This window comes from Scleropages formosus, chromosome 3 (genome assembly GCF_900964775.1).
Source record: "Scleropages formosus chromosome 3, fSclFor1.1, whole genome shotgun sequence".
Lineage (NCBI taxonomy): Eukaryota > Metazoa > Chordata > Actinopteri > Osteoglossiformes > Osteoglossidae > Scleropages > Scleropages formosus.
Genome location: NC_041808.1, coordinates 28,361,040 through 28,386,280, shown reverse-complemented (window position 1 = coordinate 28,386,280; position 25,241 = coordinate 28,361,040). Strand labels below are relative to the sequence as shown.

The 25,241-nt window shown below is 39.5% G+C and overlaps 1 protein-coding gene across 1 annotated transcript in view; it reads right to left on the bottom strand.

Annotated features, from left to right (window-relative positions):
- Positions 1-4,017: 4,017 nt before the first annotated feature.
- ryk (receptor like tyrosine kinase) overlaps positions 4,018-25,241 on the bottom strand; it is a 38,287-nt gene continuing 17,063 nt past the window's right edge. Inside the window, exons 2-16 of the mRNA XM_018738539.2 lie at positions 23,222-23,343; positions 23,040-23,139; positions 22,543-22,674; positions 22,155-22,214; positions 20,439-20,583; positions 19,703-19,803; positions 14,568-14,651; positions 13,804-13,929; positions 10,777-10,863; positions 9,972-10,041; positions 9,006-9,138; positions 8,275-8,384; positions 7,447-7,606; positions 5,739-5,875; positions 4,018-5,110 (exon numbers count right to left, since the gene is read on the bottom strand). Coding sequence (XP_018594055.2) covers positions 4,999-5,110; positions 5,739-5,875; positions 7,447-7,606; positions 8,275-8,384; positions 9,006-9,138; positions 9,972-10,041; positions 10,777-10,863; positions 13,804-13,929; positions 14,568-14,651; positions 19,703-19,803; positions 20,439-20,583; positions 22,155-22,214; positions 22,543-22,674; positions 23,040-23,139; positions 23,222-23,343 — 1,679 coding nt within the window. The 3' untranslated portion in view covers positions 4,018-4,998. The remainder of the gene's footprint in view (positions 5,111-5,738; positions 5,876-7,446; positions 7,607-8,274; positions 8,385-9,005; positions 9,139-9,971; positions 10,042-10,776; positions 10,864-13,803; positions 13,930-14,567; positions 14,652-19,702; positions 19,804-20,438; positions 20,584-22,154; positions 22,215-22,542; positions 22,675-23,039; positions 23,140-23,221; positions 23,344-25,241) is intronic.

The window sequence follows — 25,241 nt, the reverse complement described above, 5'->3', positions numbered from 1 at the left end:
CATTATGAGAAAACCCTTTTAAAAGCAAAAACCTGTTTTAAAAAATGTACTTTATACTACAATGAATAAACTAACTTGTTCACTTGCAACTGCCACTGCAACTTTTGCTGCATTTACCAAGAACAATAATTTGTTAAATAAAACTTCTCACTTGCACATCACTAATAAAATCCAAAAATACCTTCAACTGTTCAGCCCATTTCCCACTTCACAAAGCTATGAGAATTGATTCATAGCAATGAGAATTTTAATCCAAAATACTATTAAAATGCCAGCATTTAAACCATTTAAAAAAAAAAATCTTACTGAAAAAAGTGGAACATTTTATACTTTTTATGGCCAAATTGTTGCAATGTGAGGTGACTGCATGTCGTAGAACATGCAAAGGGGGGACAAAGTGAGTCATTAGGGAGCTGGTGATGAATCAACTGGTAGAAGGGTGATGAACACGGAGAACAGCAGCTGAGGTACAGGTGTTACACCCCAGGCTTGTTTTAGGTTCTCCACTACGATGGTATGTGCTCACTGTTACAAACATCCATTGGAACAGTAGACAACTTATTTCTGTTACAATACTCACAGGATGAGGAATTGTGTATTTGAAACAAAAGCATTTATTTACAAGCTTACATGTATTTTCATTTTTTGTGAAAGTTTGTATTTAAAAACGGGTATAGCGTTGGTATTAAAATGAATGTTCTAGGAATTTACTGATGGCTTAATCCAACAACCTGACAATGAACCAATGATACTCAAGCAAAAGCAAAATGTCAATGCAATGCTTCAGTGAAGATGAACACAAACATTTGTTTAATGAATAAAAGCTTCCTTCTGACCAAAGTGAAATTTTCAATTGGGACCTTAAAAATCACTTTTATATCAGTAAAGCAAGACTGTTGAAATACAAATCTAATGAACATAAAATAACATCCATGTGTCACAGTGAGTTATTGTTTGATCAGCTTCACTGGCATGGGGAAGAAAGGTTTGCTCCAAAAAAACATTCCCAATAAATTATCATATTGTATGGACAGGGCTATACTAATTCTTTGATGTTATCTTTACCAAAATTTCACAATAACATATAGAAATTTACCACATTTTAATTTAGTCAGTAAAAATATTGTTCCAAATTTACATAACTGTTTTGAAAAACATACCACTGAGCAGCAAAAATTGGAAACTGCACTTAATAATTTGGCTTAATTTTTTTCCCCCCCAGTACAAAAAAAACTGCACGTGATAAAAACTAAGGACTTGTATTTTACCCAGTGCGGTGTCCGGCAGATCCTCCAGAGATGCAGTCTATGCTAGTCTTTGCAGTCTCTGCTCTTAACCGGTCTATCAGAGTAATTACCTGGCTAGAATGTCATCTCACCTGGCATTTGTAAAACCCACAGACCACAATCCCCAGGACTGGAGCTGTGAAACCCTGATTTTAAAGATTTAAGAACTGTGCATTTTTACAGCTGCCTTACCAGGTCAGTGTTAAGCTCCTTTCTCTCAGAATTAACCCAACTTGTGCCTGCAAATAATCACAGTAAAGCAGTAGTAGAGAACTCTTAAATCAAGCTTCTGCTTGTATTTTTTCATACATGTACACAATGCATTAAAGCAAATACCTGATCAAAGCTAACACATTTGCAAATATAGAGTTTTGTTCCTGTGCCTGCTTCATGGTCCTCAAACAATTAGATATGTTTCATAAGGTGTTCATAAATTGTATCAAATTTTCCATTACTTCATTCTCATAGTTAAAAAGACAACAGTTGAATCCTTTCCCTTGCATGTGACACATCAAATTATAGGAAAAAGACTGCTTACTTACCAATTCTTCTTACATCGACCCAATGAAAGTACAATAGATGTTTGTGTGTAAAATAACATTCTTCTCAAATTACTTAGAACTGGTCTTTAAAATGTTGTACAGTAGAATGTCGATTACCCGAATGCCAATCATTCAAACTGACAATTATCAAAACCATCCCAACACCAAAAAAAAGAATATCTACTTTTAGTGTACTAAAAAGTATAGCTTTCACTCAGTCTGCTGTGAGCTACTGCAGTGTGATGTTATTGGAAATGTTTTGTTTCTAATCATTCAGTGTTCTGGTTTTTGTGTCTGGTTGTTTCAAAGTGAAATAGAATCATTTCGGTTTTTCATTTCAATACTGCTGCACTACAGGCAAGAGAGACCACAGTGTTGTCAAAGAGAATATGACAATTAACAGACTGGAAAAGGGTGAAATTAGTGTATCTTTTGCTCACTCGGTCCAAGATTGCTAATGCTGGTAAAGCAACCATATTTGATAAAGAACAAAATTTAATTTTGTTTGCTTCAAAATTAGAATGAGAAAATGGCTCTAAAAAAAGGGGGAAAACTATGAAAAAAGCCAGTGATGAGAAATTAGATGACACTATGACAGAGATACTGCAATTAAAGACAATGAGAAACCTGCAAATACAAGAATCTCGCATGGTTCAAAGAAAAATCTAACACTAGATAATTAAAAAATAAACTTCCCCAAGATTCATTATACTCTTATTTATGTGCAATTACTGGTGTATTTCTTTTTATGTTTAAAAGACAGACAGAGTCTGAAACCGAGCGGGGTCGCAGCGAACCAGAGCCTGACTGGGCAACAATGGGCGCAAGGCGGGGGAGGGACAACACACCCAGGACAAGACACCAGTCCGTTGCAAGGGTAAAACAATTAGGTAAATTCAAAATAAACATACATTGTTTCTTCAAAATGTTTTAAAGATTATTTAAAAGCACTCCCTAAATCAATTACTTTTTAATAATACTTCATATTTCAAAATACATTAGCAATGACCTTGCGTACAATAATTAACTTGTAGGCTTAATTACATTTTGTTTTATTTAAACTGGATATTCTAACATATGTTTCACTACCCAAACTATTTCATTAACTGAACCAACCTAGGCCCCAATTAATTCAGATAATTGAAATTCTACTGTAACTTGAAAACCCTCTAGGCAAAAATGGTAAAACCTTGTAAAAAAAAAAAAAAAAAAAAAAAAAAAAAAACCAAGACTCTTTGGGAATTAAGTGCAACCGACATACCATTAGTACGTACGTGCAAACCAAACTTCTAGCAACAATGATTCATACAAATAACTGTTTCAATGATCTTTCCATTTACCAACTGCACTGAAAAAAAAGGCTGGGATGTCCAAAAATTAAGTATAATTCCACTTGAGATTACAGACACATGTGAAACTCAATTACTCCTCCATTTCATTCAGAAAGTATAAAGGAACAGAATGGAAATTATTTGAACTTTTAACTCTCAGAGCAGCCTTAACTCAACATCTGAAATATCAAAGACCTTATGAACATGGCTCAGGAGAATGAATTAAAAAAAATTTACATGGTACTGCTTAATGAACATGTAGTGCAAACATTGAAAATTAACTTCTTCTGAAATCTCTGGAATATACTGAGCATTTGACTTTCACATTGATTCTTACAACTAGTAAAAATTTGTTTTAGTTAATTTGCAGAAAAATTTCTACAAATGAAATCTTTCAATGTGATGAACCATGTGCTAAACCTAGATATATACACTTAAACCTACAAAAATACAGAAATAATTTTGGTGCAGTAAAAATCAATTTACATGTAAAGGTGGTTCAGACATTCTTAAAAAGGCACACTGTATTGTGACACATTCGATCAGCATCATGAGTTTCATGAGAGAAAGGAGCACACTGGAGCTTCATAATTTGCAAACCAGAAATCTATGCAACTACCTTACTTTGAAATCTGTGAGAAGTCTGTTCATGATGCAAGACAGAAAAAGGAGTGAATGCCATGGTGCAAAGCCAAGCAAACAAACTAAACTGCTTGTCTCACAGTAAAAGCCGAGTGCTACTTAGCATACGGATGTAATCAACACACTAAAACGATTTATTGACATTAAACAGTAAAAGCATCACATGTGATATACTTGGTCACACGTCAGCTGTCAGACAACTTTGGGACAGTGGCTGAAATGTGGGAACTAACCGGATAGATATACATGTTCCCTCAGAATGTCATTGTTGCTTATTAAAATCTGAGGGCTAAAAGAGGTTAATCACACAGAATGGTGAAAACACAGTCCAATCTTTTAGCTAATTTCTGGGCTAAAGGTAATAAGGTTTTATTGTGACAAGCTTAAAAATATATGTACATCATGATCACCATGGATGAAAAGCTAAAATATTTTAACATCTTCACTTCCTTAATTCCGAATTAGGAAAAGGGAGTTTTCATTATTTTTTCTTACATCCATATGTGCAGTGAGCAACAGTCCTAGTCTTGTGAATGCGAAAACTCGTAAGAACTGCCTGTCTGTCCCTGTGCAGCATGTACAAGGATGAAGAGTTCTGTGATTACTGAACACCCACCAAAACCGTCTCTAAAGGATGGTAACAAACTTGAAACCTAAAAAATTTCTTCCCCAATATACAAAATCTATACAAAATAATAATAAAAGTAGTGTTTTATCAAATCCAGTATTTCACAAGTTTGAATCTCATTTTAAATAGCAGGCACAGTAGTGTACGGTTAGTCTTCAGAGAATTACAATTTCAACAATTTTAAGGCAAATGTCTGTGAAGCATGTGGTTATGCCACACTAAAATGCCAACTTTGGCAGAGTGAAGAGATTTGTTCTCATTGGGATCTGAACCAAGAACACTGACCACAGTGTGGTCAGTTCTGTATTCAAATGTGTCAGTCACAGTTTCTTGTCCAAACCAAGGTTCAAAGGTCAAGGTCTTGTCCAAACCAAGATAGCACACATTTCACTGGGATTTTTAACTAAAATATAATCTCTTGATTATGAGAAAGGAATGCAAAACAAACAGGCTTCTTAAAATGCTTTTTTGTTGAAAATCATTATTTTCATGTTCCTAAGGTTTAGAGCTGTACATGAAAACTGATGGCCATGTTTTTTTAAAAAAAAAAAAAAAAAGAGGGCTGGATTTCATACATAAGCTCCAAGGGCTGAATGGAACTCTGTGAGACATTGCACGAGCTGCTGGAACTTAGGCCTCTCCTCTGGATCAAGGGCCCAGCAGCAGGCCATCACAGCAAACCTGGGAGGGGGGAAACAAAAAAGTAAGTAGATAGATACAATTAGCAGCTTTCACTAGGGAGCATGAAATGTAAATAAGCATACTACAAATTCAATGAAAATCAGTAACCAACCCAAACAACATTCCATACCTGTTTAAAACATTTTGAATGAATATCTAAAAAAAGATACTTCAGTCATTATCCTTTCTTGTTCTTTATATGTACCATGTTCAATTTGCACACATCACCTGGTATCGGAACATAATAAATACTGACATTAATTGGAATGGAATTTCAAAGTGGAAAACAAAAAAGCAACAGAACACACCATGGGCTGTTTACTAATGGAGTGACAACTTTCACTGTTGCACTGTGTAAGAAATATAAGTAGAAACGAGTTCTACAGCATGTTTTTTTTTGTGGTAGATTATATCACAACTCTCTTTACCACACTCCATACTTGTACAACTCCATGCCCATGAGTGCTACCACAGCTACGGTTAAAGTTTGCATACCTTCAAAATGTAATTCTGAATGCTTCCAGTACAGTTAACACTGAAGGGACATCATTCTTTTTGACATGAAACACAAATATAGAGAAACACATTAGAAGAAAGTGTGAAGAGAATCACTTGGTGTGGAACTCACAGTTCGTCAGGACAGTTGATTGGCTGTGCTATTCTGTAGCCATCTTTCAGGTAGGCGGCCATCTCAAAGGGGTCAATGTCCACATATGGGATTTGTCCTAGAGTCATCAGCTCCCACAGGGTCACTCCAAACGACCACTGATCAATCAGGGACAAGATCAGACAAAATGACAATTGAAAAATGAAAGGTGAAGAACAAAATACTTTTCAGTACACTACTGTATATACAAGTTGTGATGGAATGCATGTTTAAATATTAGGGGCCGTGATTTGTGACATTATTTTGACTTATTACCATCTAAATACTGTATTATTACATTCACTACCAATAATATATTTAGCTATATTTCTTTCTCTCAAAGATTTTGTTTTAATGTCCTCTAAAAGTATTTGGTCAAAAGATGACATGTATTGACAAAAACTGAAATCCAAATAAAACCGATCACTCTGTGGAAGAATTTTGAATGTATATCCTTTCATTGTGAGCATATATTTTGCAAACACGGTGATTACTTTTTCAACCAAAACATATGATGCTTTCATTCTTCCTAGGTTTAGGAAACCATGAGTAATGTGACAGCTGAAACTAAATGAAGATGTGAGGCCTTCATCAAACTGACTTTACCAGATACTGGACTTGTGATGATTTACCAGGCTTTAACTTGAGCCTTATTTGCTTGTCAGTCACTAGTTAATGTAACATTTTCTTCTTTTTGAATGAAAAAAGACATTGCTATTAAAAGAAGCCTTTTCTGTAGCAGGTGCAAAGCATCAAACATGTTTTATCTGTTTTTTTTTTTTTTTTTAATGCTCCCCATTACTAAACAGTTTTTGAACTGGAAGGATGCTAGTATAACAGCTATCCAAGGTGAATGCAATGTTATGAACTAAACAGTAATGCACAGAATTAAACAGACACACCAGAAGAAACAAAAGATAACACAACCAAAAGAATCTTACCCACACACAAACACACACAGGCTGAAACCGCTCATCCTGAGTGGGGTCGCGGCGAGCCGGAGCTTAACACAGCGTGCAAGGCTGAAGGGGGAGGGGACACTCCCAAGATGTGCCGCCAGTCCGTCAAGTATTTTACCCATTTTTGAAAATTGTACTTCTTAAGCTTTGTTCTTAACTGAACTATCTTCATATGTGTTTCCATGACAGTCTGAAAGCTGCACAGAAATGGAGTGAAATTTCTCTAACTACCGGCTGAAAAAAAAAATACTGTATGGACAAATGGCTTTCTTTTATATATCTTTTTTTGCCTACACTTTTATGATAGACTCCCTCATTGTACTGTTTTGTACTAAAGTGCAAAGCAAAATGAAAGCTGCACAGTAAACGTGTCTCACTAGGACTGAACTGTTCCTTTTAAAAATCTTTTACTGGCTGAAATAACATGAAGCAAAGGCAACTGACATTCTTATATGAACTTCTTTTCACCTGTTGTAGCTGCAGAATGACCATGCAACAGACAAATGTATAATACTATGCAGAATGTAGAATAATAAGCCTGTTGTATGAAAAAGGTGTATATTTTCATAAGCTGTATATATTTTCATATGCTGCTTTTAATTGTACAAGACCCCTTTACATGAGGTCTGAGTGGGTCCCTATAGTGGCTAAATTAATTTATTTATGATGTCCACAATTAACCACCAGGGTAAAGGCAAAGGAATGATGCAGGATGGACTTCATGATCTCACCACATCACTGGCGCTTGAGAAGTCGCTATGGAGCAGACTCTCTAGTGCCATCCAGCGCACAGGCCGGTTCTCGTTGTCCCCCAGGCAGTGGTAGTCCATGGGGAAAAGGTCCCTGGCTAGCGCATTGTCTGTGATCTTCACCTGTAGGCCATCATCAATGCTGCAACACACAACGGCATCAATCATAAGCTCTTTCTATGTAAATCCCACTTTATATACAGACCTTTCAAGATCCTAAAGTAAGGCCTCCCACCAATTTCTATTAAAAAGACAATCAACAGACACTACAGAACACACACACACACACATTTTCAGAACCGCTTGTCCCATACGGGGTCGCGGGGAGCCGGAGCCTACCCGGTAACACAGGGCGGAAGGCAGGAGGGGGAAGGGACACACCCAGGACAGGACGCCAGTCCGTCGCAAGGCACCCCAAGCGGGACTCGAACCCCAGACCCACCGGAGAGCAGGACTGTGGTCCTACCCACTGCGCCACCACACCCCCACACTACAGAACTACTCTTATAAATACTAATTAACCAGGTAACATGTGGGTAAACAGTATGGTCTTATAGCCAGAGGTTTAAGAGCCCCATTAAGGCTGCAGTAGGCCTGAGCAAGACACTGGAGTTTTTTTTTTTTTTTTTTTTAATTAAATTTAAAAAAAACCCAAAATTTTAGGTGATTACAGTTAACACTAATGCATCAGTGATATAAAGTTTATAGCAAGAAAACAGAGGCAGTCAACTGGAACCCTGTTTCTGAATGGAGATGGCTGGGGAGTACATATGCAAGAAAAACGTATGTAAGAATGCATAATGTGCTTACACACAGTTCCTGGCTGCAAGATCTTTGTGGACGACCTCTCTCCGTGCTAGGTAGCTCATACCACAAGCCATTTGGATGGCCATATGCACCAGGTCCTGCTGTGAGATGGCCTTTGTAGGGTGGAGAGAGAGAAGAAAAAGTGAAGGAAAGAGCATAAAAAGATGAAAATCAATAAATGGTACATATAGATGAGCAAGGCTGCCTTCAACTTAAAATGAGCAAAGGGCATTCCATTCCAGATATAACTAAACAGCCAAAATATAAACAGATAAAATTCCAAGCATTCAGTCTAGATATAAAACATTTATAGACCAAGCACCTGTCAGGACATTTGGTTGTTCGGTTCTTATAACTTTGATTTATATCCTTAATTTATTGCAACACAATAAAAAAAAAAAAAAAAGATGTTTGACTTTCAACCTCTGTCTGCCTCAGCAACTACCTAAAGAATGCAATGAAAGGAATGGGGCAGGAATCGAGAGGATAAATTCCCTGAAATCATACAAGACATTTGGCAGCATAATGGCTGGCAACCTTCATCTTGTGAAGGAACGGCTGTCAGTTTTCACACAAGATATTTTCTTTGCTTTGAGGCTAACTGATGAGCTGGGAGTAAGGTGACACTTCATGAAATATCGTAAGTCACACGACACCTACCAAAGTGCCCTGGCCCTTGTGTTCAATCACCTCTCCAATGAGACACTGCGTTCTGCCAAAGTGTGGGTGTTTACCTGTGGATTGTTGGCTTCAGCCAGCTTGCACTGGCGCAGGAATAGCTTAAGATTGCCCCAGTTCATGTAGGGCAACAGCACCATTGGCTTCTCTCCATCCTCTGTGCACACATGACTGATGGGCAGAAGGTTCCTGGAACAAACATCACTCAGTGGTCCTTCATCTTCTCTCATAGTCCTCCCTTAGTATGTCGTTTCTTTCAGGCTGCAGTGTCAGTGTACTTTTTAGGAAGCAACATTCTTGTTTAAATACTAATGCAAATTTTAAAAATAACGTAATAATGCTAGCTTTACGCAAAAATGATATTTAGCAGTTGCGTGTGTTTTTTTTTTGGTCACAATACAAAATAGTTGTCCAGTTCAGGAACTAACAGATTTTGAATGATGGAACAAAAATACATTATGGCCAGAAGGAAAAAGATGAATACCCCTGATACGTAAGACACTTTCCACATGAGCTTGGGGAAAAAAAAAGAATTTGAATTATGCATTGCTTGATATCTAAAAATCACTAGATCAAAAGAGGAAGTGCAATTGTAAGTGGAACAGTATGCCATGTAAAAATTCTGTGAAAAATGAGACGTTTTGAGCAATGTTACTCAACTGCAGAGGAAGGCTACTTCAACGCTAAATTTACATAGGTATTACGCTCAAAAGCAGTTTTACGACGTGAAGCAGTGAAGGTGTTACACTAGAGTGGAGGACACCAGTGACAAATGTGACCTTAATCTGTGGGCCAGGGACCTGAAAAAATACTTCTGTAACAGAGTTGGGACAGCAGAGGAAATACTGTTGCTGTCTGCATTAAAATGGGGAAGTTGGACTCAAATTCCACCCTCATTTTTTATTTTGTTCAAATTTAATTGAGTCACAGTTTGTTCTAGTGCATCTACTGGTTTGGTGAGCAGATAAAGTTATTTATTTTTATGATGGTGTTCATGTGGACACAGACATGGTCAGACTCACCTGTGATGAAGACCACGAAGCTTGCAGCTCTCTGTCAGCATCATGGTCACTTGTATCTCTGATGCATGGTCTGAGAAAATGGGAAGGGTGAAGAATTGTTACCACCAGAGGTTCATGGAGTTCATTTGGGTGGGCTTTAGGGCTGTGCAGTTTAATTAAACCCAAAAAAAAAAAAGTCTAAAGTACTTTAATGTAAGATGGGGTTAAGTGTAAAATGAAATTTTGGAATTTGAAATGCAAATATAGTTTAACTTTGATTCTAAAAGGCACAATAGTGGAATTAAAATGCATCAAAATGTCTTTTTTGCACTGGTTAAAGATTAAACATTACAGAATTATAGAATGCTTTCTATAATAGAAACAAGTTTTGTTTTACCCACATCCTAATCCTAATGGGTTTGTGTACTTAAAGATATGGTAAAACAAAATATAACTGTGACAGCACCAGAATCAGAGATGATTCCAAGTTTCTGCTACATTTACTTGAGAAAAACAGCACTTTAGATTTTTTTTTAAATTGCTGAGCAGTCTGAAAAATTATAACTAACAGATACCAAGGTCTAGTCTTTGTGGGGCTAGTCTGCTCCTGATGAACACAGAAGAATCATAAGAATCGCTTAGTTTGCTCACCAACCTTATGAAAAATAAAGGTTCATGCAATTGTACTCCAGGATTAAATCAGGGTGGTCAAAAAATCAAAGGAAAATAAAACAGTGCCACTGAAACTTGATTTTGCAAAGCTGGCCTAGTGAACAGCAGTATCATCAATAACAACAACAACAACAAAAGAATAAGAGTACCATACCTTTCACAGTCTTCACAAAGACTTGCTTTTCTTTGCTTGGGTCCTTTTCGTCCACTAGAACACCATGAAAAATACGACCAAATGTCCCTGTGAGGGAAAGAGACTTTTTTCAAAAAAGGCCCAAAATTGTTCTTAGCATATAGGAAGGAATGGAATTCTACCCCTTACAAAATTTAACAGTAAAAGCACCATGTACCCAAAAGCACAAGTTCCTCATCAAGGTTACCTTTACTTTTTGCAGCTGAAGACATCTGACAAGAGTCAAAGTTTTTTCCCCCCATCTGAGGGATTAGGCAAACTCTACTGACCTTTGCAAATAAACTCACATACAGATCCAGTAAGGACCAAATAGGGACTCCAAATCTACAGCATATATGGATCTAACTGTGTTCTGTTTTGTTGCTCGAGGACATATAGGAAAAAGCAGATAAAGCAATGGGGTGCAATCAGGGCTTACAGGAAAAGTAACTTTTCACACTTCAAAAAAAGCCATGATTTGGGGTGTACTTAGCCTAACAATAAGGAAGAGAACAAGAAGATCTGTGAGAGTCTCTCCTGTCTCTCTCTACTTGCCATCACTAGACTTGTCAGGACCTGATAGTAAATCTTAGCAGGTAAATCTCAAGTTGAATGTAAGAGTTCTACAGGGCTCACAGTTTCGAAATCTGGAAGTTGTGCATGGTTTTAGCAAGTGGGTACAGCAGTCTGACTCCACTGTACAACAGGGATGGATGAAGAAAATTTATTTGGTGTTGTACAAGCAGCTTGTCTTGTACAAGAAACATTGATAAAGCAGGGAGAAAGATCCAATGACCTCCAGCTCCTACACACACACCACATATACTTCTGAATGATCAAAGCTGAGATTTTTGGGTTCCAGAACTCACTCAGCCTGGAATGTCATCTTTGCCAAAGTATGTTCTTTGAAAAAACCTTTACAGCTGCGTGCAAAATGAAAAACTGGAGTGTGTAGAACTAATACTTGGTAGTGTGCACCATGTTAACAGATGTACTCAAAAGTTAATATTTGTTTTTCGAATAAAGATCAGCATTATAAAAATGGAAAGGAATTTGAACTACATATGGAGCAGTAGCTCACTCTTATTAAGCTGTCATTTCGATACAGCTTTGCAAATTAATAGGAATAAATCAGTCCCTCACAGAATGGGGATAATTTGTTCCATGAAATCACCCCGTTAGGCAAATTCCTGTTGTGAGGGGACAGAATTATGATTATTCCTTACGGAGAGAATGGTTCCCAAATGAAAAATATGGTAATTAATTAAAAGGTATTTTCAAGCACGACAGTGCATTTTTCAGACATTTTGTATTTGAAACCAAAATGTTTTTTGTGGCTCACCTTTCACTGTTATGTTTTCATTCATACATGCATTATCACTAACTGCTTGTCCAATGTAGGGTCACAGAACTCCGGAGCTAAAGCTAGAGGCATAGGTTGTGGTTATGACCATAACTACCACGAGTAGGACTATAGACAATGAATGAATAAATAAATATTAGTCAGGACTGCTGACAAATTTACAGTTATGAATATGTATTTTTTTTTTTTTTTTTTAAAGTTTAAATCCTAGGACAAATTAAGAACTCCTGAAACACTAATTTCTTTATCCATAACCTGGAGTATGCTTTACATTGTTTCTCACAGAATGGCACATCTGTAAGAAAACTTTCATGTAAAAGTTTAAAAAAAAGAATTATTAAACAATCCAGCACGGGGGGGTGCGGTGGCGCAGTGGGTTGGACCAGGTCCTGCTCTCCAGTGGGTCTGGGGTTCGAGTCCCGCTTGGGGTGCCTTGTGATGGACTGGCGTCCCATCCTGGGTGTGTCCCCTCCCCCTCACGCCCTGTGTTACCGGGTTGGCTCCGGTTCCCCGCGACCCCGTATGGAGCGAGCGAGCGAGCGTGCGTGCGTGCGGTGGCGCAGTGGGTTGGACCACAGTCCTGCTCTTCAGTGGGTCTGGGGTTCGAGTCCCGCTTGGGGTGCCTTGTGACGGACTGGCGTCCCGTCCTGGGTGTGTTCCCTCCCCCTTCCAGCCTTGCGCCCTGAGTTGCCGGGTTAGGCTCCGGTTCCCCGTGACCCCATATGAGACAAGCGGTTCTGAAAATGTGTGTGTGTATTAAACAATCCACTGGGGAAATAGCTTCAGTTGGAACCCACTGTTAATATGAACACTTATTGCTACCGCCCTGTTTACTTTCACAGAATTAAAATGTAATGCTTTGTTGTCTCCAGCAGCGATTTGAGATTTACATTTACAGTATTCATTTAGCAGATTCTTTTTTTAAAAACTACGTACATCTCACAGAAAATACAATGTGTGCATTACGTCGAGAGAGAGAGACTTGGATGCAGACACGTGATTCTAAAGTAAGGTTAATTTGTTACTTTCCACCATATGAACCAATGTACATCACACAAGTAGCTGCATAAAGGTTTATCCAAATGATTGGCAATCCTAATCACTTTTTTTTTTTTTATAAAACAAACATTCATATGACATGAGTAGCTGGCATGAAAGTTTATCTACTATTCAACAGTTATGATCTCAAAGTTATAGAGCATGAACATTTACACATGACATGAACTTAAGAGATCATGGGAGAAGTGAGTCTGGAAGAGGTGTGCTGTAACACCCATCTTAAATGTAGAAAGAGATTCAGCAGTTCTGAATGAGAGAGGGAGGTCATTCCACCACATTACAGCCAGAAGGACCTCTTGTGCATGCGACCAAGTGGGCAAAGGTGGAGGAGCGTAGCAGTCTGCAGTGCTCCATAACACAAGAGCAATTTGAGAAGAGTATGATTAACTCAAGTCACTTATGCTCACTTCTGAAGATATGGGATGGAATTCTGCAAAAGGCTTTAATGTCATTCCATTATTTAGTGCTAGTGGAAAGTTGAAGAAGGAATGTGTCCACCAAAGCAAGTAAAACCACGTACATTTTTCTTACTTGAGTTTTATAACTTAACACAATAACAGCAAAATGTGAATAAGCATAAGTACTACCTTCTTGCAGGACGTCGCGTAGCGTAACCCTCTCACGAGAGATGGCAATGTCTTTGACCTTAGCCTTGGCCTCCAGTAGTGTAACACTTCTCAGGTCGTTCTTCTCAATGCGGAGAGATGGGTAGCCTGAGTTATAACACACATACAAAAAGACAGACACAGTTAGAAAACAGATGTACTGATCCAAGTAAGCGGAGAAAGAAATTTTGAAGGCCAAAGTAACAAGCAATGGTGTAGCTTACCTTGTTACACAAAAAATGCAAACATCAGAATGTATCTTGTACCTAAACTCACACTGATGTGAGGTGAAAAAAAATTATATAATCTAATTACGATGCAACATAAAAGATTAACTTTATCAGCCTGTCTTGTGTGGCAGACATCTAGACTAATTTGTCTTGTGTGGTTGGTGATATGCAATGATTGTGTAGGCTAAATTTATATTTGAAAAATATCTGATTCATGTTCATTAATATTTCCTGGAACCATTACCTTAACTGCAGTTTTTCCTGTAGTTGAATTGTAACTTGAGAAGTGTTGCCTGAATTACTACACAAATTGCAGTACTACATACAGCACCTACGAAGCATCTGTTGATGTTTTAGCTCATTATGAGATACCCTATAGCTAGAGGTCACAAAGAAGCTGTACAACATACAAAATATTATTCTGTATTTGATTGCACAGAAAGAAAAACACAAAAACTGAAAGATTCTAAAGTAGTAGCTGTACTGCCTTTTTAAATTGAGATGGATGAAACTTACTTCTGGTTTCATGCAAAGAAGCACCAGGATTAGGGAAGGAAGAGCCAGCAAGCTGAAGGATGGGAGTAGAACCTGGGTGATTGTCTAATGACCAGAGAGAGAAGAAAATGGCATTTTGAAAACTAATCACTGATAGCATGTAAAGATATTGCCTTTCAGGAAAAATCAATGGAATTTTATCACTTCAGGTTTGAAACTCACAGGTAAGACTTTCCGTTCTACTTTGTTTAGCACCTTAAACTTTTTGATGTAGACATATTAGTGACGATAAAGACATTTCCAAGTTGCTAAAAATGGAAAACACAAAATAAAATTTGATTATCATCAATGTTCATCTAGGCATTAAATGTGTAATATTTACGCAAATGATAATGAGTGTAGTGGTTTCTATTTCTTCACTTAATACAGAAATCACTGCCAATTTACCCCGCGATGCAAGTTACCATTACTACTAGCAGTAATAATCAGAATCAGAATGAGCTTTATTGCCAAGTATGTTCACACATACAAGGAATTTGTCTTGGTAACAGAAACTTCCACAGCACAGACAGAATGACAGTGACAAGACACAGATGAGAAGATAGATTCTGTGAATAAAGGATTAAAAAAATATATAAAAAATATAAAGTACACAATATACAAAAAATAGTCACATTATATGTATGTACAGGTATGTTCTATACAAATGCAAGGAAATGTGAGTAAGACATGATGTGATAGACATAATTATAAATATAAATAGAATTGTGTATTACACTGGTTTACTCTCTAGGGGGGATTTAGCTGTTCATGAGGTAGATGGCCTGAGGAAAGAAACTTTTCTTGTGCCTGGCTGTTCTGGTGCTCGGTGCTCTGTAGCACCGGCCAGATGGCAAGGGTTCGAAGAGGAAGTGACCTGGATGTGAGGGGTCTAGGATGATTTTGCTAGCCCTTTTACTGACTCTGGACGAGTGCAGTTGTTGGAGAGCTGGGGTGGATGTGCCATGATTCTTCCAGCAGTCCAAACTATCTGCTGTAATCTTCTGATGTCTGATTTCGTAGCTGAGCCGAACCAGACGGTTATAAAAGTGCAGAGCGATTACTGCAGAGTAGAATTGCATCAGTAGCTCCTGTGGCAGGTTGAACTTCCTCAGCTGGCGAAGGAAGTACAATCTCTGCTGGGCCTTCTTCACAATGGAGTCTATGTGGGGCTCCCACTTCAGGTCCTGTGAGATGGTGGTGCCCAGGAACCTGAATGACTCCACTGTTGCCACAGTGCTGTTCATGATGGTGAGTGGGGATAATGCTGGGGTCTTTCTTCTAAAGTCCACAATCATCTCCACCGTTTTGAGCGTGTTCAGCTCCAGGTTGTTGTGACTGCACCAGACAGCCAGCTTTTTAACCTCCTGTCTGTATGCAGACTCGTCACTATCCCGGATGAGGCCAATGAGTGTGGTGTCATCTGCGAACTTCAGGAGCTTGACAGAGGGGTCTTTTGCGGTGCAGTTGTTGATGTACAGGGAGAAGAGTAGTGGGGAGAGCACACATCCCTGGGGGGCGCCAGTAGTGATCGTGCAAGTATTGGATGAACACTTTCCCAGCCTCACTAGCTGCTGCCTGTTTGTCAGGAAGTTGGTGATCCACCGACAGATGGAGGTGGGCACAGAGAGTTGGGTTAATTTGGACAGGAGGAAGTGTGGGATGATGGTGTTGAAGGCCGAACTTAAGTCCATGAACAGGATCCTCACACAAGTCCCTGGTTTGTCCAGATGTTGCAGGATGTAGTGCAGTCCCATGCTGACTGCATCATCCACAGGCCTGTTTGCTCGATAAGCAAACTGCAAAGGGTCCAGCAAGGGTCCAGTGATGTCTTTCAGGTAGGCCAACACCAGTTTTTCAAATGCCTTCGTGACCGCAGACGTTAGGGCAACAGGTCTGTAGTCGTTCAGTCCTGTGATTTTGGGTTTCTTCGAGATGGGGATGATGGTGGAGAGTTTGAAGCAGGAAGGAACTTCGCACAGCTCCAGTGATCTGTTGAAGATCTTTGTGAAGATAGGGGCCAGCTAGTCAGCACAGATTTTTAGGCAGGCTGGTGAGACACCGTCTGGGCCTGGTGCTTTCCTTGTCTTCTGTTTGCGGAAGACCTGACACAGCAGCAGATATTAGTACCATTAAGTACTATTAGCTGAAGGCTTTGTCCAAAGTGACCTGAAATGTCAGTTTTGTGTACTGAAGTACTTACAAGTATCCATTTACATGGCTGGGTATCTTTTTTAATGTAGTACTTCAGGGCAAGTACCTTGCTCTAGATGTTTGTGAAGCGAGAGATGGGTGCAAATGTTCATGTTTCTTATTTTGGCATCAGTTCAGGCTATCAGGGACGATTAGGGAGATTTGCCGACCACAAGAAAGAAAACAAGCACAACAGCAAAAATTCCTAAGATGAGGAATTTCATTTCATTTCATTTAAAATCTTCTGATTTCATTACTTTGCAGAAAGTAGCCCATTATCTTGTTCTGTGGAAGAACACTAGCTTATGTACCGTAATGTGTTGTGGTGGCAGACCCCTGTGCTTCTGTTTCCAGTTCAGGCTCTTCATTGCCTTATGCACCATAAGTGAATCTCCTTGCACAGGCTTTGCTGGTTTGCACTTTTTGAGGTTTACAGGGTTTGTCTGTTTTACCTTTGTCAAGGTGGTGAACCTCACATGTAATGAGGCCCATCTTGCAGAGGATGCTATACGGCCTTGCCACTAGCCCAGTAACTTACTGGCTTTTCACAGGTTTTCACTGTCTGCCTACCAATACTTCTCCAAGCAGTGTTTCATTTGCAGTGCATACTGTACAATATTATAGTATACCGTAATGCATATTTTCCATCCACTGTAGTAAAAGAAAGTTTCCAGGTCTTCTTCAAAAGATCCACTGACTTTTGTACAGTTCGAATACAAAACAAGCTTAAAGGGTGGTAATCCAGTGGATGTTTGGCACACTTTGCTGTAAGAAAGGGGGGGGGGGGGGGGGAAGGGAACTCCATCCACTTGCCCAACTCTTTTTCAGTTCAAATAGACACTTCCTCAGTGTTTTTAAGGGTTTGATTGTTGACAATCCATACATCTGGGAATGATATGGACTGGTCTTTATGGCTTTACTACCCAGCTATTTGTTAAGGTGACACATCAAACAAGATTTGAAGTTTGCCTCTGCTAAATCTGAGCATGCATCGAAGAAGTGTCACAGAGGGACTCATAGATAAGCACAGATGTACTGAACAGCCATTTTGACAACAGTCATCCTATAACCTGGCTCATGTTCCCCTAACCAGGCCCTTGTCACAGGATGCAAAGCAGCTGTCAATCTCCTCTGGGTGAAATTCGCTGATATATATCCGTTGAGACAGCAGTAAGTCTTGGTAGGGTTCTCCCCAGGGTTTATTGTGTCTTCAAAGTGCTGTTGGTAAGTCACTTGTTGAGTTTTGCCAGCAGCTCCTCCAGGTCAGGGTAAGTACCTTTCTTCAGTCATTGCACTATATGTCTAACAAACCTTACCAATGACCAGAGGTACCAAACACACCTATTTTTCCTTTGGCTGGTTCAAAGACACCCCAAAGTGATTTAACTTCTGCAAGATACTTTTCAATGTCCTCGCCTTGCTGATGGGCAGGCATTTTCAGCTCTTTCCAAAGAGCTTATCTGCCAATACTAGTGGCTACAGCTGTGCTGCAGGTGTGGGCAGAAAAAACAGATTTCCAGAATTTCCCTTTTTTTTTTTTAATGGTTGCTTCTGAACAAAACTGGTAAAGACAGAGCTGGGGCTGCCATATCCCACAATGATTTTTTAATGTACTGTAGCACTACCAAAAATTCCTTTTTTAAATTTTACTAGCTGGACAATATGATTCAAAGTACAGAAACCAAATCACACTTCTGCTGCTGATGTAGTTTGTTTTTGTTTGAAGCGACTATCAAATCCTTCTCTTTAATCCATGTGGACTGGGAATCTTCTGCTAGGAATGCACACTGGTCCTTGCCCGTAAATGCACTGTTTTACAGATGGCTATCCCACTACTATTACCAAAAATGTCACTAAAATTGGGAGGGGTTAATGGAAATTGCATAACTCAATGAAGGTTCTGCCAAAGAAGGTCTTCAGAGCTAAGATTTAAAGTGGCCACAAAAAGGAAAAAACTCCAAAAATGCTGATATATTTACAATGAATAATAATAAATCAAAGAGAACACACACTAAAACATACGTACAACAAAACAACTGTTTTCTGAAGTTTACTTTGATGTCTACAGTTCATCATAACAATGTGCTCACTGATTTCTCTCTCAGGCTGTGTACCACATTTGTTCCAGTGAGCCCCAAGGGATGTAACCAGAAGCAGAAGCAAGCATTGCTGATCTAATCTGGGTCCTACCAGGACCCCAGTCATGTATACGGAAGTAGACGCAAGTATTGCTCAATTAAATTAGGGTTCTCTTTACTCATGAATAAACGTTTTGCATTGTCTGTTTTGTGTAATGTACTGCAGAACAGATTAAGAGTGAGGAACTGAGTGTATACCTGTGCCTGTTGTTAAATGTATGTGTATTTATGTAGAATGTAAGCACAAGCCCCATAATGTGTGTGCAATCACTAACCTGTGGTGAAATGTGAATGTAAATATGCATTGTGTTAGGTATAACCAGAATCTAGTTGAGATTTACAGTCTCCCGTAGTAAGTGAGAGCCCTCTGCTGCAATGCGCTCTCAATAGCCGAATAAATACCAATTCTTTCCATCCTTCCCCAAGATCTCATGCAAAACATCGTGACATAGACATTAATAACATGAAAAATTCTGCAAGTCTTAGAACCGCAGTAAAAGTAGGTGAGAAATACAGCCATGTGGAATGAGGCCAAGTACAGCGCAGCACACTAGACTACAATGTCCAAGAGTACCTTTAGGTTTAACTCCATGCCATTGGAGCTCATGTTCAATCCTGAGCTGAGCAGAGTCTGAAGTACAAATACAAAATGCAACACTTTTCACAAAGGGGGGTTTATAAATGGCTGGATATATCTCAGACCTCAAATATAACTGACCAGTCCTGTTTTTAATTTCACTGAAAAGAAAATTATTTGGTGTGTGCCAGTGTGTGGGCAGTACTTACTTGTGACAGGGGCAGCATTATTAGGTGTGTCTGCTCTTAGGTACTGTGTGGTCTGGGTGGATGGTTGAGAGAGGCCCTGGGAACTGCTGCTGTCACTCACACTGGGAAGCAAGTTGGTGAGGAAGATCCCAAACAGAGAAAATGCTCCCATCAGAGAAAAACAAGAAGGCCACACAACTACTTTCTGTGAAATACCTCCACTATAAAAAGTTATCATATTCCACAGTAAAAGGTCACTGGCATTTCAAGAAATCCTGCCTAGATTTAAACCTACAGCAAGGAATCTACCCTGATTCACATTTACAAGGCATTTATGGAAGAACATCATCACTTTTTTACCAGCAGTATTTAAAACAATGAACCAGCTGACACACTAAGTGGAAGTATTATCTGTATGCAAAGAAACTGGTAATCAAACACTGAATTTTAAAAAAAAAATTGTATTAACTGAATTCTAGCAACAGATACAAGAAGTTTGTTTTTCTTCTGTAACAGCAAGCAGAGCATTATGGACATTTAAAAGATGTTTCTAAAAATTCATAGATAAATCATACTGTAGCTATACTTTGTATGACTTAATTCAGTACATAATTCAACAGGTGCAATACAGGTCCAGTCATTTTTAATCTTTTACATTTAGTATGATGAACCAGTACCTGACAGAGCATCATTTGGGACAGAATTTTGATATAGCCTGGGGAGTACAGGAACCATTTAGTTGTGTTACTGTGCTCACCTGTCCTCTAGCTCCATCCTTTTCATACTATGCAGGTGCAGCATGGCCAGAATGATAGCTACCAAGAAGATAACAGCGCAGCACACACCCACACTAATGTAGAAGACTTGGGTGGATGTGGTAGGGGTCATATTCACACTCTCATCTGGATGGGGTGGAAGTAAGAGACATAAGGCATGAACATAAACAAAACAAAAACAGACCAAAAATAAACAGGATATTTATTTCTACATCTGTGTGCTGAAACAAAAATAAATCCCTTTACATGCAGACAGATACTATCAAAACGGTTGAATATGAGCAAAATGCCTAGGTACTTTCATCCATTTGATGTTTTTAAAACAGTAAAAACCAAAAACAAAGTATATACAACACTACCTGCCATATTCACTCACTAACACAGATTGCAAATGGTTGAACTAATGCAGAGCCAGCAGTGATATAGCCAGTGAAAAGACTGGAGAAAGAAGGGAAAAACTCCTTTCCCCACAGTGTCTTCACATCACCCCAGAAGCATAAGTACACCTGAGCCAAGGAAAAGGGCAGTTAGAACTCAAATAGCAGCCATTTGTGACCCTAATGTGACCTCATGTGCATCTCCACTGGAAGGAGCAGCTGTGCTCAAAAGGGACTGACCATCATTTGTTTTGGAATGCTCTAACATTTGTGAGATGTTTCCTGAACACTGCTTCGAGCTCTGTGTCTTGATTATACTGTAACTAAAGCCACAGCAACAGTCACAGTTCAGACTGAACATAGTTAAAGATGTACAGACACCCCTCCACTTACGCAAATAGACCGTTCTTCAACCCCTTACACAAGTCAAACGTTACATATGTCAGATTCCCCCTCCTCCCCCACCATTCAACATAGGCTAGCCTACCCTATGCATTTGTTGCAAACACGGTTATAAAAAAAAAAAAAAGACACAATATAATTCTCCAGTAAATGTCAGACATATTAAATACTGCAATATTATTATTTTCAATTTCATCTCCAAATCGATTGCTGTACGCTTATAAGACAGTTCTCGTTTACCAGCAGGTATTGTAAATAATGAACTTGGTTTTAAAAGAAAAAAAAAAAAAAACATGCAAAGAAAGAATTACACTAACGACAGGAGATGCGTTCATGGCTCAATACATGGCGGGAACTGGGAAGATGCAGCTTTCTTCTTTGTCTGGCAACGCTGACTTGCACTTAATGTATTTCAGATGTTTTGCGTAAGCTTTATCCGTAAATAATATGTATGTCGGGAAATTTATACATAAATATGGATTTATATAAGTTAAATTTACCTAAATAGAGTAGTGTCAGTACACTAAGCTCCATTATCATTTTCAGCTTGAACACATAACATGCAATTAAACTGATGGACTGAGGGGCCTACAATGGGCAAGTGTTGATTCTTGGCTGGCAAAGTTATGAAATCAAAAGCTTGGCTGAAGTCATCTACTTTCTTTGGTTAACATATATTCCACAGCACATCCTGCTTCAGCTTTATTACATTTCCTAGTATTCCAAGTCTTTGATCCCATGTTTGCCACCACAATCACATTAAGCAATGTAGTAGGTGGTCCAAGTCTTGAAGAGTTACAAACAAAACAGACTCCAAAACAAGAACAGTGATCATGCCAGAAGTACTCAACCAGTGACTGAGGGGCACTAACGTTCTTGGCCAAAGCCAGCCTGCAATATAAGAGCTGGGTTACTTACAGATAGGCTTGAGTGTCTTATTGGGGAAGTGTAGAATTCTTGGATCTGGATTTTCAATCCCTGCAATAAAGGAAAAAAAAAAACTGACTGAACTTTTTATTTGCAAGTGGCAAGAGGTAAAATTCAAACAAAGAACCAAATTCCAGAAAGTCGCATCCATTTAAATGCTGTAAAATATTTAACATTGCTACAAGTACAGCACCGCATTCACACCATTTTCTTCTCAGGTCATCAATATAGGCACCTGTTGGGATGTCTTCATTACATACTTTTTTCCATCAAAAATGAGTTTTCCCACTTCAATTGGGCTCAGTGTGACCTGAATCTGAACCACATCCATCCAAAGTATCTGCATATGACAATGTAAACTGTTCTGAGAACGTCTTACTTTTGTAACACATTCGTCTCTGCTTGAAGTTGAGGACTGTGAAGTTGTTGGGGTGGAGGGTCAAGTTGAGTTGGACAGTAAGTATAACCTCTGCATCCACCTTCCCCAGGCAGAAAAGGTCCACTCTGAAAACTACAAAGGCAGGCAGCAGCAATGAACTTTTACAGTATTTTTCATAGAAATATAGAAAGTGTATTTTTTTTGTTCCATTCCTATACAACTCATTCACTAATCCAGGCTCTATGCATAAAAAATGCTTATATCCAAAGTATTAGGCCCTTAAATGTAAATTAAGCAATAGGTAGACTAATGTTGAAAAGAACAGGACTTCACTAAAAGGTGGCCTAGGTTCAAATCCCTTTAGGTGTACCCTTCAGGTATTTAAGCTGAATTCATCCCATTATAAAAAGAATCCAAATAAGTAAATGGACAAGATATTAAGCTGTGTTTGATAAAAGCCTTAGCCGAGCAAAATAATGATAAAAGAAGCGACAGACCTGAGGGGCTGCGAGGCACCTCTCCATGGGAAGAGATGTTGCTCTGTGGCAAGCTCATGGCAACAGGGTTGTCCACTTGGAAGCCCAGCCGGTAGTTCACCTGTAGCAGACAGTATCAGTTACTGCAAAACTGAGTTGAATTAAGAGTTGCCCATGCCATCTCATTTCTATGAGTACTACACCTTGCTCTTGGACTGCCAGGTGAAGTGTAGGCTGCTGGTTTCACTTGGCACAGGCATAACGAAGGCGAGGGCATAGTGATTGACCACGCTGTCTCTCACGTAGTACAGCTCTGCCTCCAGGCCTAAAGATGTCATAGGTAGCAAAGTCAGAACTGGGACAGGGGTAAGTCTGGATGATTATGTTATATTATACAAATTAAACAAAGACTGTCATGCTATTATATCCAGTACTGGAGGAGAGCTTTAAGAATACCATGGACAGCCAGGAAAACAAGTAGATTGATACTGGATCAAATCATGGCAAAACTCTCATTAGAATAACAAATGATGAGACTGAGGTTATTGTACTTTCGACATATCATGCAAAGCTTAGACTCTCTCTGAAAGGCTGTAATGCTTGGGAAAGCTCAAGGAAAAAGACAACCAGCAATCAAGAGGGATGGAAGGATGACTAGATAGATGGATGGACTCAATCACAGCAGACAGACAGACAGATACACACATTTCAACACCAAGCACAAAAGTGGAGGCCAGAAGTTTCTGCAGACACTATGTAGCTGTGAAAGTGGACTGACAACGGAACTTAAACCCATTTAATATTTCAATATATTCCATTATGCCTACTAAAAATACAAAATCCTGAAATATAACACAGGACATGAAAAAGGATAACTCAAGCAGTGACCTGAATTCTTCCATTACCCTCAAACCTTCCCTATTTATTTCAACCTCAAAAGCTGTTTCTTTCAGATACCTGCTACCCTAATAAAAGGCGCACTGTTTCCAAATAAAAACCGGGGACCATCAGAAAACTGAGACAGAAAGAAAAGCCACATACAGGCATTGTTTGAGCGACTGCTAGATCCCCGTCTACCACCCTTGATGGATGAGATTCAAAACGCTGTGGTGAGCACAATCAAAGTCAAAGTCAACTGTATTATCATTTCCACAATATGTTCAGGACATATAGGGTGAGGAGCTCAGACACCCGGGAGGAGCTCGGAGTAGAGCCGCTGCTCCTCCGCATCGAGAGGAGCCAATTGAGGTGGCTCGGGCATCTGTTCCGGATGCCTCCTGGACGCCTCCCTGGTGAGGTGTTCCGGGCTTGTCCCACTGGGAGGAGGAGGCCTCGGGGCAGACCCAGGACACGTTGGAGAGACTATGTCTCCCGGCTGGCCTGGGAACGCCTTGGGGTTTCCCCAGAGGAACTGGAGGAGGTGTGCGGGGAGAGGGAAGTCTGGAGGACTCTGCTCGGACTGCTCCCCCCGCGACCCGGCCCCGGATAGCGGAGGAAGATGGATGGATGGATGTTCAGGACATACATAGGAGTAAAATAGCCCTTGTCCTGGACCACGGTGTGAACACAGAGGACAACGTATAATAGACAGAACTAAAAATACTCCGGGGCAATCTTCCTCCTCCTCAAGCAGAAACAGGCATGAGCAGTGGATGATGTAAGGTATAAGCCCACAGTCAACTCAGTCCAGAGGTAGAAAGAGGTAGAATGCACTCAAACTGAGGTCAATGTGCACAGGACACCTTTGGAATTTTTATGTTCATATGGGAACTTCAATTATAAAGAAGGCCGTCACTGCAGAAGCAGAGGACAGATGACAAACAAAACATTGTAGACAGGGTGTGAACCGACTGGTGTGGTTATTCCCCCTTAAACAAACACTCGAGGTCACCAATAATGGAACCCTGTGCCAATCTCAGCTACGACTGTTGTTACTGCTGCTACAACACTGGTATCAACTGATACTGGGAAGCAAAGGCAGATCCATGACTAGCGAGCACTGGAACCGGACTTCCAATTAAAGCTCTGTGGCTACAGACTAGCAAAGGAGTTCAGATAACCTCTCTCCTTAAGAAACAGAAGCGAAAGACAAGAGAAACTGACCTCTAATACCATAGACAACTGCCTTCTCAAAACAGTCAGCTGACTCAAACATCTGGACCACAGTTTTAAAGAGAAAATGTGGGCCATTTATGTCTGGTTTCCAACCCCAAATCTGTTATC